This window comes from Plectropomus leopardus, chromosome 7, assembly GCF_026936395.1.
Source record: "Plectropomus leopardus strain MGB_pleo_1.0 chromosome 7, ASM2693639v1, whole genome shotgun sequence".
Lineage (NCBI taxonomy): Eukaryota > Metazoa > Chordata > Actinopteri > Perciformes > Serranidae > Plectropomus > Plectropomus leopardus.
The window spans coordinates 18,965,924-18,981,982 of NC_142182.1; the positions used below are offsets into that span (position 1 = coordinate 18,965,924).

Here is a 16,059-nt window from a genome sequence, read left to right on the forward strand (position 1 = left end):
AAATGAATAGATCCAACACTAACTGAATCTGTATTACATTATTTGTCACACATCCTCTCTTTTCACATCCTCGTGTGCTCATCTGACTGTGAGAGAGTAGGATTACTTACCGTAAGAAGTAGAAGTACTGCAGTGCTTCCCGTGGATCTGTGGACTCAAACTTGCGAGTGTACAGCATGAGCAGACGGATGAAGTTGAGGCGGCGTACCATGGGAGGGTCGCCAGGCTCCTGGCTCACTGCAGAGAACAGGTCAACACATTTTGTTTAACTGACATTGCTCCCTGAGTGTCAGAACAACCCTAAAAAATAAAGGTGATTACACTCACATAGCTGAGCGCTTTGGCCAGATGATTTCAGCAACAGCCGCAGCTCGTATAAAACCAGCGCCACGTGCACAGCATGACTACGAAGTCTCTCGACACGAAACAAGAACGCCACCGCCGCCTCAAACTGAGCTGTCAGGAACAACACCTGGAAATACAGGAAGGGCTGCTGGCTCGCAGAGAAATGGGACTCTCCTGTAGGACAAAAGATAAGAGACAGGGATTTGGTTTAGATGACACACACAAAAAATTCATAACGTTTTCAAGTGTTTGGACCTAACTTCACGTCATTTTAGGAGGAAAGAGGTCACATCTCTAATATCAGCTTATCCTCACACATACATCTTTGCGACCAAATGCAAACATTTATTCTTTATTTTGAATAATTTGTAAAAATGACCACTCTAAGTTAAATTAAAACAAATAACAATAGCGCTCATCCTTAAGCACAAATGACAAAGCAGAGTTTGTTTTACCACAGGGTAAGGAAAAACTGATAATGAAAATGAGACTTGCTCATTTAAACTTTGCTTTTAAAATTGCTACCATCAGTTGTCACGATTGCAAAAAGAGTTCTACTTTAATTCTGCAACAACGTTAATATTCACTCTGATAATCACAAAATGACAAAGTATTTTTTTTTGCGCATATTTGCATTCATATTGACAATGGAGAGGTGACAGGACAAAGATCGGTGGGGAGCAGAGTCACCAGCTGGACTCCAACTGTGGACATTGGGTTGACATGGTCCTATTTTTACAGCTTATTAAGCTGACTAGCGTTGTGGCAGTGTGAGGACCTACACACCCACACGGTAGAGCTCTAACCAGGCCCCACCCTACATGAAACCGCACAGTTTCTGTTAAAGTCTGACCCTCGGCAGCAGCTTTGGACGCTGCTGTTTAAATTGTTGGAAGTTGACATGTCTTCTCAATATCACCCGACATCGCTCTTAAAACCAGAGCAAAACCAGTCTGGCTACACATGAATGAACTTCACGATTCAGGCAGATATGTTGGTCTCTCGTGATTTGTTAGGATAAAAACTGAATCCTCCTCCTCACGAAAGTGAGTAAGAGTGGTCGCAATGTCAGACTGAAGGTGAAAACAGGAAGATGGGCTGACATTTCTGTCTGATATCAGGTGGCCTGTACCAAAATTTAATAAATGTGTAATTTGTCCCTCACCAGAATTGGCAAAACAAAGCTCAGTGGAGAGAGAGGAAGGACCTGTCAATCAAGCAAAGTCTGTGCACAATGGAGGTCTAATTAAGGAAAATAATTGAAATCACCTGTGTGGGAGTTACAGTGTTTAATAAAAAGAAATTGATGACTATCTGACAGTTTCTATAGAAACTCCTCTCATGCTATTTTTTTTGTCTTAAACTAAAAAACAGTTTAACTATATATGTACATACAATGTCAACTTTTGACAGTTGCTATGGGAACTAACATGTAAGAATTCTGTCAAGCGCAGGTACTTAGTCATCAAGTTTACTTTTTAATTATAATCCTTAATCCTCTCGCTGCATGAAAGTTTGAGTAGAACAGGGTGGACCATGTCAGCCATTTTATAGCCTTATCTCAGACTTACAGCACTTTAGTTCAAAACGGGAAAGCGCATGGGAGAAGAAGAGAGGGAGAGAGCGATGAAGAGGAGAAAAAGGACGAAGGAGAAGAGATAAGAGTGTGGGTGTGGAGGGGGGGGGGGCTGCGGCAGAGTGTGCAAACAAGAAATGAGAACGAACAGGATGCACATACGAGAGAACACGTGAAAGGGGACGGAAATCAGCAGGAGGAAAAAGGGAAACGACGGTGCAGGTGTGAGGAGAAGCAGGGAGAAACGATAAAAGGGGAGGACAGAGATGCAGCGAACGAGGGACAGAGAAACGGAGAACAGACGAGGCTGGCAAGGGCTGGCAGTATGTGAGAGAAATGAAGAGAGGCTTTGGGCTTTACGTCCCGCTGTGAAGCAAGATGGAGGACAACAAGGAACACTGTGCCAGACGACCGAAGGAGCGGAGCAGCTTGAGAGAAAACAGAATGAGGCTCCAGGCTGTACTTCCCACTGAGCTGAGGGAGTGGGAGAGGGGAAACGGGAGAGGACGCGGGCTACCGAGAGAGGAAAAGAGTGCAGTCTTATCTGAACGGAGCAGGATCTGCCCGTGGAGAAGGCAACACCCAGGGGAGAAAACTGTGCTTTCGTGATCTGCGTGAGAGAAGGCCTAATGCCCTCACGCTCCCCTATTTTTGTGCATCAGGGGACATGTGGTTGTTTAAGTTTTATTTTGAAATTAAGTCTGGGTGAAAAATCAAAGTCAAAGCCTGTCAAAAAGTTCATTCTCACTTGTGCTGTCTGTCATTTAGAGGGGTGTACAAAGGCACGGGTTGTTTACTCTTTTTTTCTGCCCATTATGGAGAAATTTATAAATGTTTCACACAATTCCAATTTCCAATGAGCACTTCCTGTTCCTGCAGTCAGAGTTCATACACATTTTTACCAATAACTTTCCATTAGCTTTCCATGACTTTGAGGCAAATTTTGAAGACTATACATTCTCTGAAACAATCATCAATACTATTTTTGGCCTTTTTTTTTTTTTTTTAAATGTTGGCGATTTTTTAAGGACATTTTCTTACTTTTTTTCTTTAAATTTTGCTTTGGTTTGGAAGGTGTGTTTTATTTCTTTCTTTCTTTTTAAATAGGGGCCATTTATTTCTTTAAAAGATTGGGCAGTTTTTAAAGAAACAATTTTTGCATTTTTCCCCCTTTAGAATCTTTTGGCGATTTTTAAAGAAAAAAAAAAAAAAAAGCTTTTTTTTGCTTTAAAAATCACCCCAAATTACATAATTTATCGTAGCCAAAAACTGACAAAACAAACATTACCGCTGGATTTTCAAATTTGAGATGGTCCTTTGACACATCATGTGTTATTATACAGGTTTGTGAAACAAAATTCCATGACTTTTCTAAAACGTTCAGGGTATATTTAGTTTTCCAAAACGTTTTTTGGGCCTGGGTAATGCCATTTGCAAATTCCAAAAAAATTCCAGGTTTTTCATGTAAAAACACTGTGATGTGATGTATGCAGAAGACGAAAAAAAAAAGCTTTTCAGCTTAAATAAAACTATTTCCACCACTTCTCTTGTGCACAACTCCATGTGCGCGACCGTGAATGCATTTGAGGCATGGACGATCCACAACTGTGCCCCTTGTCCCCTCTTGTAATATTCACTGTGAGACCTCAAGGACACTGAATTCGTGAAGAGAGATCAAGGAAGCAGAGTGATGCAGTCAGGAGGAAGCGTGCATGGAAGAGAGTTTAAGCTGCAGCTGTTCCTTTTTACTTTACTGAAGGCATTTGATAAGGCCTACAGGGAGACAAAGCGGGAGGCGTTATTTCTTTTTCCTGCACAGGCAGCAGGTGACTGGCAGTTACTAGCACTTCCAAACAAGAAACTCTCCTGGCTGAATCATAAGAACAAAACATGAGAATCTGCGTTGCTATTTCTACATTTGGCAGTTTGAAAATCAATTCACAAACAGATTTTGACTCTTGAACTTTTGTTCCTGCCGATTACGACAAAGGGTTCACAATTTGATACTGTGCTGAGTCACGCTCCTGGATGGCTTGTTGTCCACAGCAACAGCTGCCGAGACTCATGGGTACTGTAGTGCCTAGAGCCCTTCACCGTAACAAACTGAAGGTAAAAAGCATGATTTTTCAGAAACTCAGCTGAAATATTCAGAGCTGTTTGCTTTAGTGTGTTATTCCAATTTCATACTAGGGATTGGCATGAGTACTGGAAAACTTGTTAATACGTTTGTGGCTTAGGTGGTAGAGCATCGCACAAAACTAGGATAGTGGATTAAGCCAGGATTTTCCAGGTATCGAGACTGAATTTAGCCTTGACTCGGTTGCATAAAAGTAGAGACACATAAGTTACCATGGAGATTTATTCTGCGCAGCTAGCCTGCTCCTGACCAGGCTGGAAGCCAGGTTTGTTTAATCCTGGTGCCTGATTTCTTCAGTCAGCTGTCACTTTATAAGTGTTAGTAATTAGTCTTCATGATACATTTCATTAATTATTTATTTCCACTGCTAACTTTTAAGGCCAAGTGTCCAACTGATTTGTAAAAATAATGAAATGAAATTTAAGACCAATTTTACTGAAGCCAGTATTGAAGGAACTCTTTGGTGGTGTTAATGCAAGAGGCATTCAGTAAATAACTATTTTTTTTCTAAGTTATCCACTATTCTGAGCTTTTGCAATACAATGTCAGAAAAAAATCCATCCATCTCCAATCTCTTAGCATTTTTAAGACTTTTAAAAGATTGATTTAGGACATTTTAATCCCAAAAAGGCCTTATTTTTAGATTGATGGATTCAATGTCTTTTAGACTTTTTAAGGATCCGCAGGAACCCTGGTCTTACCTCATCTGGTTCTTTTAACAGAATGTAATACAAACTCAGAGGCAAACTGCTTTCATTTCTAAACAATGTACAGATATGGTTGTTGTCATATTATAATCCAGAGCCAGTTTTAACCAAAGGAAAATCTGTTCCGCAGGGGGCACAAAGCATGCATGCACACATTTGTGCCTGTGCCCCCTCTGCGACAGCTTCTCAAGTACTACAAAAGAGAGGATAATAGAAATGGGACAGAGGTAGGTGGGGAGGCAGAGTGATGTGTCACGATTGTTGAGAAACTAAAGTCAGAATATTTGTGGTCATTTGTGGGGCTAAAAGACAAATGCATTTCCATACCGTAGTCCTCCAGCAGCTGCTTCTGTAGCTGCGGCAGGGTCAGTCTGTCCTGAGGAGAGCTGCTGCCGTCATCATCAAAACACACCTGGTTCAACTGCAGGGACAAAACACAGTACACACTGTAAAAATAATCGAGGAAATTTGCAACTTTGGCTCAAAGACAGACTGCTTAACTGTGAGACAGCAAATGACTCACACAAGTCAAAAGATTGCCAACAGTGAAGCTTTGGAACTAAAGCTTTTAATGATGATCATCGACCGTCTCGACTTCTCCTCAGGCCAGTCTGCTAACGCTTCACACACACTCCACACACTTACAGTTTACATCCATGTAACATGGATGCCTCACACACAGAACATCTATAAAATCAGCACAGTTTTAAGGTGGTTCTTAAATTATGACCAAAAACATGTTGTATGAGATCACTGTGACCTTGACCTTTAACTACCAGATTCTAAACAGTTCATTATTTTGTCCAAGTGAAAGTTTGAGCCAAATTTGAGGAAACTCCCTTAAGGCCATCCTCAGATATTGTGTTTGCAAAAATGAGACCGCTTTAAGGTCACAGTGACCTTGAGCTTTAAACACCAAACTCGAATCAGCTCATTGTTGAGTCCAAGTAAATGTTTGTCTCAAATTTGAAGAAATTCCCTCAAGGTGTTCTTGAGATATCCCTTTCACAAGAATGAGAAAAATGCAAAGTCACTGTGACCTCTGACCACCAAAATCTAATCAGCTCATCCTTGAGTCTACTCGAATGTTTGCCTGTGGCCACGGCTGTCGCCAGCATGGACGCATAAAAATGGCAAAATGGCAAAATGAAGTAGACTGTACCTTAAGCCAGAGGTAGTCCTCAGTCTTGTCCGCCACCTCTCCATGGTTATCACTGATGTCGCATTTCCCGATCAGGCAGTAGACGGCTCTCTTGTAGGGGTCAGCGCTGTTCCTCAGCACCCTGCGGTAGTGGAGACGAAGCTTGTTCTCTGAAGTCGGGGAGAGGCTGAAGGAGAAGATCAAGAGGCAAAAATGATGATACAGTTTGACCTCAGAGGGCGTCTCAACATATATGAGGACACGGAGGTGAGGCGCTCTCACCGTCTGTCAGGGCTGTTCATGTACTCCTGAAACCAGGTCTTGAAGTCTCCCAGCTGATGTTGCACTCTGTTCACAACCTGCATGGCTGCATTCAGATCTCCGCAACGTAGACAATAGTAGATCACAGCCCATACTGGGTGGCCCTCGATCTCACCATCCTGTTGCACACACAGACATTTAAAACCGTGGTGAAAATATTCCACTGACTCATTTTAAATAAAGATTCTGTCTCTACATTATTTTTGACTTGTGCACATAAATTAAGCTTGTTCAATACTGATAACAAATATCAGTGAAAATCAGTTCACCATCTGACTGTTGGTGACTGTTGGTGCGTTACGACTGACAGATTAACCAAAAGTTAAAAACAAACAAACAAACAAAAAAAAACATTCTGCTTCACACACAAATTTAACCCGGAAGCACAGACGATCTATTCAATCAGCAGAGTTTCAAGGTGGACATCCAATATTAGTGTCAGCAATTCAGAATCTGACCAAATGTCTCTCCTTTTGTTCCTGTGTTTTTGCATTGCATTATGATGTTACACTGAAACTGGCCTTTGTCAAAGGTCAACCTCAGAATGTCTTCACTTTATCATTTTATCCTATTTAACATTTGTGTGAAATTTTATCATAATTTTTTTTATAGTTGACATTCACTCAAAATTTGAAAAATTCTCTTCAGGCCTTCCTGAGATATTGCTGCCAGGGTTCACTCACATTTTCATTTCAGACTTTCAGACATTCAGACATTTCAAACTCCATCCAAACATAATTTCGGATACAAGTATACATGAAGGGAGAAAGAGGAAATGCTGGCAGGAAATAGAGAAACGTAAATGATGGTACACAAAATGTCATACAACGAAACATATTGGAGCTAAGTTATATATGCAGCGACAGAAAATAAATTTGCTGTTACGTTACATTAAGTGGAACGTTATCTACGGAAAACTATTTTAACAATTGGATAATTGGACAATAGGATTTCCATGACCGTGGGAACCTTGTAATCTACTCACGAGAATGGGACGGTTGTACGTACAGATGGAAAACCCAAAAGCATAATGCCTCTGACCAAAGTTATCTCTGGCACAGAGGAATAAAAAAGACTCAAATTCTGTGTATTTGTGTGGGTTACCTGCATGCCAGGCAGGGGCCCTGGTAGTTTAATGTTGAGGAAGCTGCGAACTAGTTGGTACGTTCCTGGCACTCCTCCTAACTGGGCCTGATGGAGGTTCCCAAACACAGTAACCATGGTGTAGTTTTTATAACTGGGAGAGAGGAGACAAACAAACAAATAAACAAACAAACAAACACACAACCAAACAAACAAACACACACACACACACACACACACACACACACACACACACACACACACACACACACACACACACACACGCAAGTTCATCATCATGATGCAGAATGGTTCAATCTTAAACTAGAAGCTCAATAACAATAGCTTAAGTAAAACAAAAACAAGCACAGTTACCTGTTCTCCAGGAAGCTGAGTCCCTGGCGTACAAAGGCCATTTGCATTTCCACAGCGGTGCGACTTTTGAGAGTGTCTTTGGCTGGAACCAGCAACACATCTGTCATCTGCTTCACCATCAGCCACATGTCTGATACGTTCTGGAGGGACAAGAGTGGGCGACGGTCACAGTTACATAAAGGCACAGAAACAGAAGGTGTATTGGCTGTCAGAGTAAAACTAAATTATATCTTTGAAGAGGACAAAAAAAATTAAATTAATTAATTTGAAATCACAGTTCATTTCATGATGATAGGAGATATTCTTACCTTATCATCCAGGCTTTCTACTACAGAGGCACATAAATCTCCCAGATTAGGCTGAATGTGACCGTTCACTATCTTCTCATTGAAAATGTAAATCTAGAGGAGGAAGAGGTGGTGATGAGGGGAGAGAAAGACAAAAAAGAAAAACAATTTATAGGTAATAAGCTCCCTGAATAGTTAAATGCTCAATTTTCAGGTCAAATGTTTTGCAAATCATTGTCCAAAAAATTGAAATACACCTACAACTACATCCTCAGCTTCAAAAGTAAAAGCAAACACTATGACGACCGAGTGAAATGATTCACAACAAAAAACAAGAAAAAAAGGATCAAAATGTTTAAAATGTCATCGAAGAGGATAACAAAAACTAGACAAATGACGCCGCATGCGATGTGTCGACACATGGTCAGAGGAAAAGCAGCATTTAAAGTACTGCGTCATGAAGCAGATCAGAGACAAACAGAGCGAAAGAGAAGGTCAGACAGGATGATGAGGGAGGAGGGACGGTAGAGAGACACAGACACAGAGTGAGAGAGAGAGAATTACCCAGAGTGCCCCTCTACTGCCCAATCAATCGATAAGTTTGATCTGCCATTTCCTGTCTTGCTGTGACCCCATTTTAACTGTGTGATCAGGGCATCACACACAGACTCTGTTTTACTTAAATTGCAGTAAATTCAAGAGGTGGATTAAAATTTCTGTGTTCTCCGGCAAATTCATTTAGTAGATGAAACTGCAACTTCACAGTCGGATATATAACCTCTTTTACTATAATCATCATTTTTCTTTCATTTTCACATTTTGTCACAAATTACTTACTTTATTTTATGTATTCATGGGAAAGAAAATTAATATTACCAAATATATTATCAGTTTTTTGTAACTAATTTTCTAAATTTGATGCTCTCCAGTGGTGGAATAAATATTTTTATTTTGCAATCATTATGAATTTTTACTGTTCTCACCAAATCTAATTGTGCGCCCTTTCCAGGAGATTTGATGTCAAATAAAAAAATGATTACGACTCACCTGACGTCCATAGGCAACCTCCACGCTGTCCAGCGCACTCCTTCCTGGAGCGGTCACTTCACTCACAAAGCTGGGCTACAATAAACAGAGAGGCAGCAGATGACATTTCTAAAAGGAAGGTAAATAAGGTCAAAAAAAACCAAAACAAAACAAAAAAAACCCCAGAAAAGCCAATCGTGTGCAGATGGAACTGTCCATTGTGTCTAATGTGTGACGTGTATCAATTAGCACCTTAAATGGATCCTCTTTTTTTATAGTAAATATTCTGCGTTTTGAGTCTTTTTAATCCAGTAGTGTTGTCAAAAATATTGATATATCCATACGTATCTATTAAGAATATGTGAAATGGTTTTAATTCTTTCATTATATCTTAAATTTTCATCACAGTCATTCTGCTGTTTTTTTCAACTAACCATGACAAAAATCCATCTTTTCCTATTGATAGGACAGCACAAGTGTGAAAGGGGGGGTGGGGGTGACATGCAGCAAAGGGCCGAGGCCAGAATCGAACCCACGGCTGCTGTGGCGAGGACACAGCCTCTATACTTGGGGCACTGCTCTATCCACTGAGCCGCACCAGGCAACCCAGTAAATTCAAGTATTTTTCTTGTAACTCAGAACTTGTAATGTCTTCCCATGTTTTTGAAAGTAATCAAGCCAATTGGTTCAGGTTTTAAAGGGTTAATGTACTCTTATCAACATAAATGATATCAGCTTTTCGTAAGGAAGATAAACTTCAATAATCCCAGCCTAAAACTAAATCTAAGGCGTCCAGCAGACTGAGACGGTTTGTCTCTCTTGGTAGCAAAGATTAATTTGTCCTAAGTTATCTACGCTTGAACTGTGGACGTCCTTCCCCTTAAAGCAGCTTTTTTTGTTTTCTGTACCTCCACATCTTGACTGAAGTCCAGTGCGTCCTCTCCTGCTCCGAGTAGTGTGTGCAGCACTCTCTGCTTCACCTGCTCCCACTGGACCAGCATGGACTCACGGTGGTACTCTTCAGCCAACAGGAACGTCTGAAACATATCAAAGTAGGAAACAGTCATACGCATGTATTACTGCACACAAGCTAGGACCAGGACTGGAAATTAATTTCTTTTTCCAGCTGCCACTGACAATCAGACTCAGAAAAGGATTTATTGTCAAGTAGATTTTCACTTACAAGGACTTTGCTTTGGTTTTCGGTGCAAACATTGAGTATACAACAAACATATTAAGAGAAATAATAACAAGACAAAGTATTGCAACACTCGAAAACTTAAATATAAAATAGAAAAAATTACAACAAAAATATGATTTAAAAATCGTGATAACATGACCACTCACTAGATTACAATTGTTTTTTTTGTCTGGTGAAAAAGGCAAATCTAGCAGGCACTTGCATATTTTACCAGCATTTTGCGTGTTTGCATACATCATACCAATGAATCGTAACAAACCGGGAGAGACACTTTAAATGCTGTGCCTTGACGACAGAGATCATTTTAAAGCAGCAGGTTTGATTCTGAAGTCAGACTTTCAGGCTGCAGAACTTTTTTTCAAAATGACAGAACAGACAGTTTAGCAGATGTTGAGGTGACAAAATCTCTTGCACATTATAGCTAACACAGTGCCTTGCCTCACATGCTAGGTGGGTGCTAAATATCGTGACAAAAATATGCACCTACTTTGCAATGATTTGTGATGTGCCAAAAGTTTCCTGGTGACCTCAACCTGTTGGAAGTTCCATGTATATAAGCTACGAAGTTAAAAATGTTGTGCCCTGCATTGGTATCCGAAGATGGATGGCGGGCCGAGTAGATTATAATTATTAGGACAAGACCGATTCTCTCCAGTAGCCTGACAACCTCGGCTACACACATGCAGCACAGAGAAACACGCATGAAGTTATGCAAATGGACTTACCTATGGTGCGCACACACAGACACACATACACCAAATTTAGCAGCAGACCCTGTCAAGATTGTCCTACTCCACTAGGACACGGTGCCGTCTATTTTAACTCTCCATAGAGACTCAGAGTGAGATAATGGGAACGTGAGATAATTGAATCTTTCCGATCTCCAGCTCAGGGAGATGAAAATGTAAACTAGAGCTACAATTTACTTGGTTAACTTGGTCACTGCCTGGATGTCAAAGCGTTTACTTCCTACAACTCTGAGTTGCATAACTGCAATCTGATGAAAAAAAACTATGATGAAATAAAGAAATTGCAGTACAGAAATGAAAAGACTGTTTTTTAATTTTTTTTTTCATTTATATTTCATTTATTTATTTCCTTTAATTTGCAGTTTTATTGGTTTTGTTGTTTTTTGGTCTTTTTATTTATATAATTTTACACTGACATTTTGCATCCTGCATCTTGTATTATTTGTCCTCTGGCTTTTATTTAATCTTAACTCTACTGTTGTTTTGTCTCGCTTGTGTTCAGTAGGACTGTTTGACTTTCTGTTGTTGTACCGCCTTCTTAGTATCCCGTTTCTGCTGTTGCTTAGCTTGTCAAAGCACTCTAGTATATATCTACTAGTACAAAGATAAATGTGAGGTGCTTTTTAAAAGTGTGTCCAGAGATAACTGAATTGTTTTTTTTTGAAACTGTAAAATGTCCAACTCAGTTCTTTTTCTTTCTTTCTTTCTTTGCAATTGTTTAACAATTATCAATGTCAAAAAGAAGTTTAGATATTATGTGTTTATGAAACAAAATGAATATAATTAGCTGATATATTATTAGCAGATTTTGGCATCTCTCAAATATTAATATCAGTCTCTGCCTTAATGCCCAAAGATCATCTTCATCTAGTGATTGTTTTAAAACTGGACAACTCTTACTCAACTAAATACGTCATTTAAAGCATCTGCTTTCTTTTTGCTCAGTACATTTGAGTTGTTCCACCCTCGCACAGAAGTCCTTTTTTCCTCTCTCAGGGAGCAGAGAGAGATAATGGGAACGGCAGCTAATTAAACGCAGGGACTATTGGCTCGGCACATCAGGGAAGCCATTTCAAAACCATTCCCTAAAGGTTCACACCAGAAGGACTTTTAGATCACAGCAAGCAGAGATTACTAAAAATTTGTTTTTTTAAGTGTCGCCATATTGTGATGTGCTAATGTTCACGCACACCGCAGTGCTCGAAATTCATCTGATTTTGTGGAACTAAATATGAGGCAAACAAAGAAGCTCTACTGCATGTGACTATTACGTCTAATTACTGCATCTTGCTTTTTATCATTTGGACAATTTCACATTGTAGAATAAATATAATTAAAATGCTGAGATGTGGGTTTTGCAGGCCTGTGATCTGGTTTCTCACACTGCAGGATTTAGATTATGTCACCCATCTGTAGCGCTTTTTTCGACTGCAGAAGCAATCAGACACTAGGCAGATACTGACCCTACGGCGAGACTCCTCAATGGCTGACAGCAGGGCGTTGTCCCTCTCATTCTTCAGGAAGCCCTGTGGACGAGGTAGAGACAGTCAGACATACAGAAGGAGAGGCCATGACGCGTGACAAACAGAGTGAGAGAAAAGAAACAGAGAGAGAAGGCAAGAGATATTAGCACGAGCATTTGGGACAAACTGAAGCAGAGATAAACTGCATGCAGAGAGTTCTGGGGGGACAGATTTAGCTGCTGCACCATCATTTGCTCTACGGGAGACAGAAGCTGCTCCTCTTCTTCTCCATCCTGTTTTTCTCTGCCCTTCCTCGACATGTGCAGTCCCACGCACTGTCAGGATTAGTCAAACGTATGGTCGCTGTTTTACACACACGTATAGGCAGGCCAGGGAAGTGTCTGTGATTTTCACACGCCATTTTGCTATGAGATAGCAGTCAGCCTCCATTTTGAAGTTATCTCAAGATGGCTGCCCCTGCATTTATATACACACACACACACACACACACACACACAAGAACACACACACGAACACACACACGAACACACACACGAACACACACACACACTCCTCTGATCCTTCCTATGAAAATGGTAATTATTCACATCCTACTCAGCTGATGATAAAACTACTTATCTTATACACGAGATCTGAGCTACCGCGAGAATGAGTGGTACTTCTGTAACAACTGGAGTGTGCAGGAGGGAACGACAGCTCTCTTTGGAGGGGAAGTCAGTGAACGCTGACGTGCATAAAGGGACAGCCATCTTGAGAGAGAACCAAAATGGAGGCTGCGCTGCAATGCACTTCGTCAATCTCCTCTTAAAGCAAATACAAGAGTGAGTCACGGGATCACAAAATACAAGTTGATGTTAAAAAAAAAAAGAAATCTCTTCTTTCCTGTGCAGAATATCATGAGACATGTGTAGCATTTTAATGGAGGAAAATGACAGGTCATTTGCTGCAAATGAGTCAGAGGCAGAGCCACGGGAAAAAACATCGTCTCATCTCTTTATTCAGAAGTATTGACAAAAGAGCCTTTCCCGTCATCAAGCTGATGACACAGGGATGATTTTGGGGCTATATTTATAGCTGCATCTGGTTTGATACCAGGAGGAGACAGATTTCAGACGAAAAACGGAATAGGACGTTCAGGTCAAATATTGAATATGTTTAACTGCTATGAAGAAAAAAAACTTTTCGAAAAGGTTGTAATAAAAACTTGAGTTAGGCTGCAGCCTGCAACTTATGATATTTTCATTATCTGTTAATCTGCTGATTCTCTATTAAGGCTGGATGATATTGGATGAGTAGATTAAATATTCACATATTTATTACAATTTTTTTTTTTTACCAAATACCTTGATATTACAACCATATTGTTGGGGTAACTATTGGTGCTTTCACGAAATATTGACACGATTAGATTTTTGGATCAATAATGTGGATATAATGACTAAGTGGATAAAGGAAAAAAAACAGCTAGAACAGTCTGTTAAGTCCAGGAAAGTACTTCACTTTACTGTAATTGATGCAGCCTTTAAAACCAAGAAAAGACAAGACTTAAGATAAAATGATATTCATAATCTAAGACATTATCTCATATTACGATACTGATATAATATCGATATGTTGCCGAGCCCTCTTCTTGATTAATTGTGCTGTCTAAAAAAGTCTCAAAACACTTAAAAATGGCCAACACAATTTCTGAAAGCCAGAAGAAAATCCTTAAATGTTTTCCAACTAACATTAAAAACCCAAAGATATGCTACATATCAATATAAAAATATGTTCAATTTACAAATGAAATACAATTAACTTTGGTAAACAGCAGATCTCTGATCATTTTACTCACATTTCATTAAGAACAGAAGCAAAATTGAGGAGACAAACAGCATAAAGAAGGAGATTTCACTATTGCTGATGCATTGCTTTTGCTTGTATTATTATGTTCAGGCTTAATTCTTGACAGCTATGTTGACTGAAGGTCGATACACCAACTGAAAGCTGCTGTGTGTAAATTTACATTCCTACAATGCAAAGTAAAATACTGCTGCTCCTTACGCAAGAAAGTCTAACGATAGGTTGCATTCTTGCAGTTTATATAACCATCGGCCCTCTACCTCTGTCATAATGGTCTCTTAAGTTGTTGAAAAGTTGCTCTCTCTGCCAGATAATAGCATATTAATTCACAGATGACATTCTTTTTGCATCTAAGTATGTTGGATCCTTTTAGCTTGAAGAGCAAGCAGCTGGTGAGAGAAATACCATTTTCTGAAAGCCGAGTGGAGATCATTCTGCTCTACAGGGATGTGGGTGCTTTTGGCTCCCCTCTTGCTTTTATCTCTCCTCTCTCATCACCTCTCTCTTGTGTCCCTGTCCCCCCCACCTGCTTGCTGCTCTGCCTACTCCAGCCTCATTTCCTCCCCTTCCTTTCTTTCCAAGCTCTCAGCCTTCACCTCTGTCTGTCATTGCGTTCCTCTACTCCTCTTTCATCCCTCTGTCCTGACAAATGAGAGCAAATTGGAGGCACAAAAGGTTTACTGTCAGAACGAGTAACTTCTCGAAACAATGCCAATATCAAAAAAAAAAACCCAAACGGAGGAATTAATACTGCACTGAAAGCTCGCAAATGTTAGAAAAGTGTAGGAATTACAAGCAAAATTAGAAGCGTTTCTTAAAAAAAAAATCACCAACTGAATATGATAAAATAATCAAAAGCTTTTTCAGGTGCCGATATGAGTACCTTGGTGGTTTCACATTGGAACATCCTCTGGACTGCATAAGGTTTAGTCCAAACCACATTGCTGCAGCAGTAACAGGCCTAACAAACTGAATATCAAGCATAATGTTTGCTTTATAAAGTACATTTGCAATGATGTCTTTTTTTACTATTCACCTAAATAGACAAACTAACCAGCTTTATCTAGAATTAGGGTTGCAATGGTATGAGATATCCACAGCACATTAACTGTGTCACAAAATATTGCTGTGTCACAGTATCACGATATTACTGAATTTTTATCATCAGTTACAATGACCATTCAAGAAATTAAAATGTTGTTTTTTAGTTAGAAAAAAACTGTATTACTGTAATTGAAACTTATGTATATGTAAAAAAGTCCAAAAAACCAAAATAAAGGTGAGATTCTCCATCATGTTTTTTTGAATACTGTAGATAAGCAAATGTACATGGTATGATAACTGCTGTTTTATATTTTATTCCATGGTATACCTAAAAAATGGTATGCCTCTGCAACTCCAGCTGTTATCATGTCTTTGTAAAGTAGGAATGATTATTTTCTATTTCAATGATTTTAACCCTTTTTTTGGTGACAGCTACAAAACCATTGGAGATGATGTGCCATCAATGGACGAGAAAAGAAGGTAAACCATGATACAGGGGTTAAAAATTGTCAACTCTGTCACAGTAGACTGCAGTTTGCTAATGTAGTAATGTGCCTTAAAACTTAAGAAACAACAACAATTCAGGTCACAGAGTAGCACTAACAGAAAAAAGTAGACCATTTGAGCCTATTTACATCTTTATTTGAAAACCAAGAGTCTGTGCTAATTTAAAGGAGCAAAGATTGAGTCTAATTGGAGGGTTTTTTTGTTTTTGGTTTTTTTTACACAGTGGGACAG

General features: G+C 39.6%; 1 protein-coding gene across 3 annotated transcripts in view; it reads right to left on the minus strand.

Annotated features, from left to right (window-relative positions):
- The window catches only part of nup93 (nucleoporin 93), a 38,678-nt gene that overhangs the window by 6,938 nt on the left and 15,681 nt on the right, over positions 1 to 16,059 (minus strand). For all 3 annotated transcript variants that reach the window (XM_042496072.2, XM_088080123.1, XM_088080124.1), the window contains 11 exons: positions 12,412 to 12,474; positions 9,907 to 10,035; positions 9,020 to 9,094; positions 7,994 to 8,086; positions 7,686 to 7,825; positions 7,332 to 7,464; positions 6,189 to 6,346; positions 5,928 to 6,093; positions 5,093 to 5,186; positions 328 to 519; positions 111 to 237 (listed from right to left, as the gene is read on the minus strand). In XM_042496072.2, the coding sequence (XP_042352006.2) occupies positions 111 to 237; positions 328 to 519; positions 5,093 to 5,186; positions 5,928 to 6,093; positions 6,189 to 6,346; positions 7,332 to 7,464; positions 7,686 to 7,825; positions 7,994 to 8,086; positions 9,020 to 9,094; positions 9,907 to 10,035; positions 12,412 to 12,474 (1,370 nt within the window). The remainder of the gene's footprint in view (positions 1 to 110; positions 238 to 327; positions 520 to 5,092; positions 5,187 to 5,927; positions 6,094 to 6,188; positions 6,347 to 7,331; positions 7,465 to 7,685; positions 7,826 to 7,993; positions 8,087 to 9,019; positions 9,095 to 9,906; positions 10,036 to 12,411; positions 12,475 to 16,059) is intronic.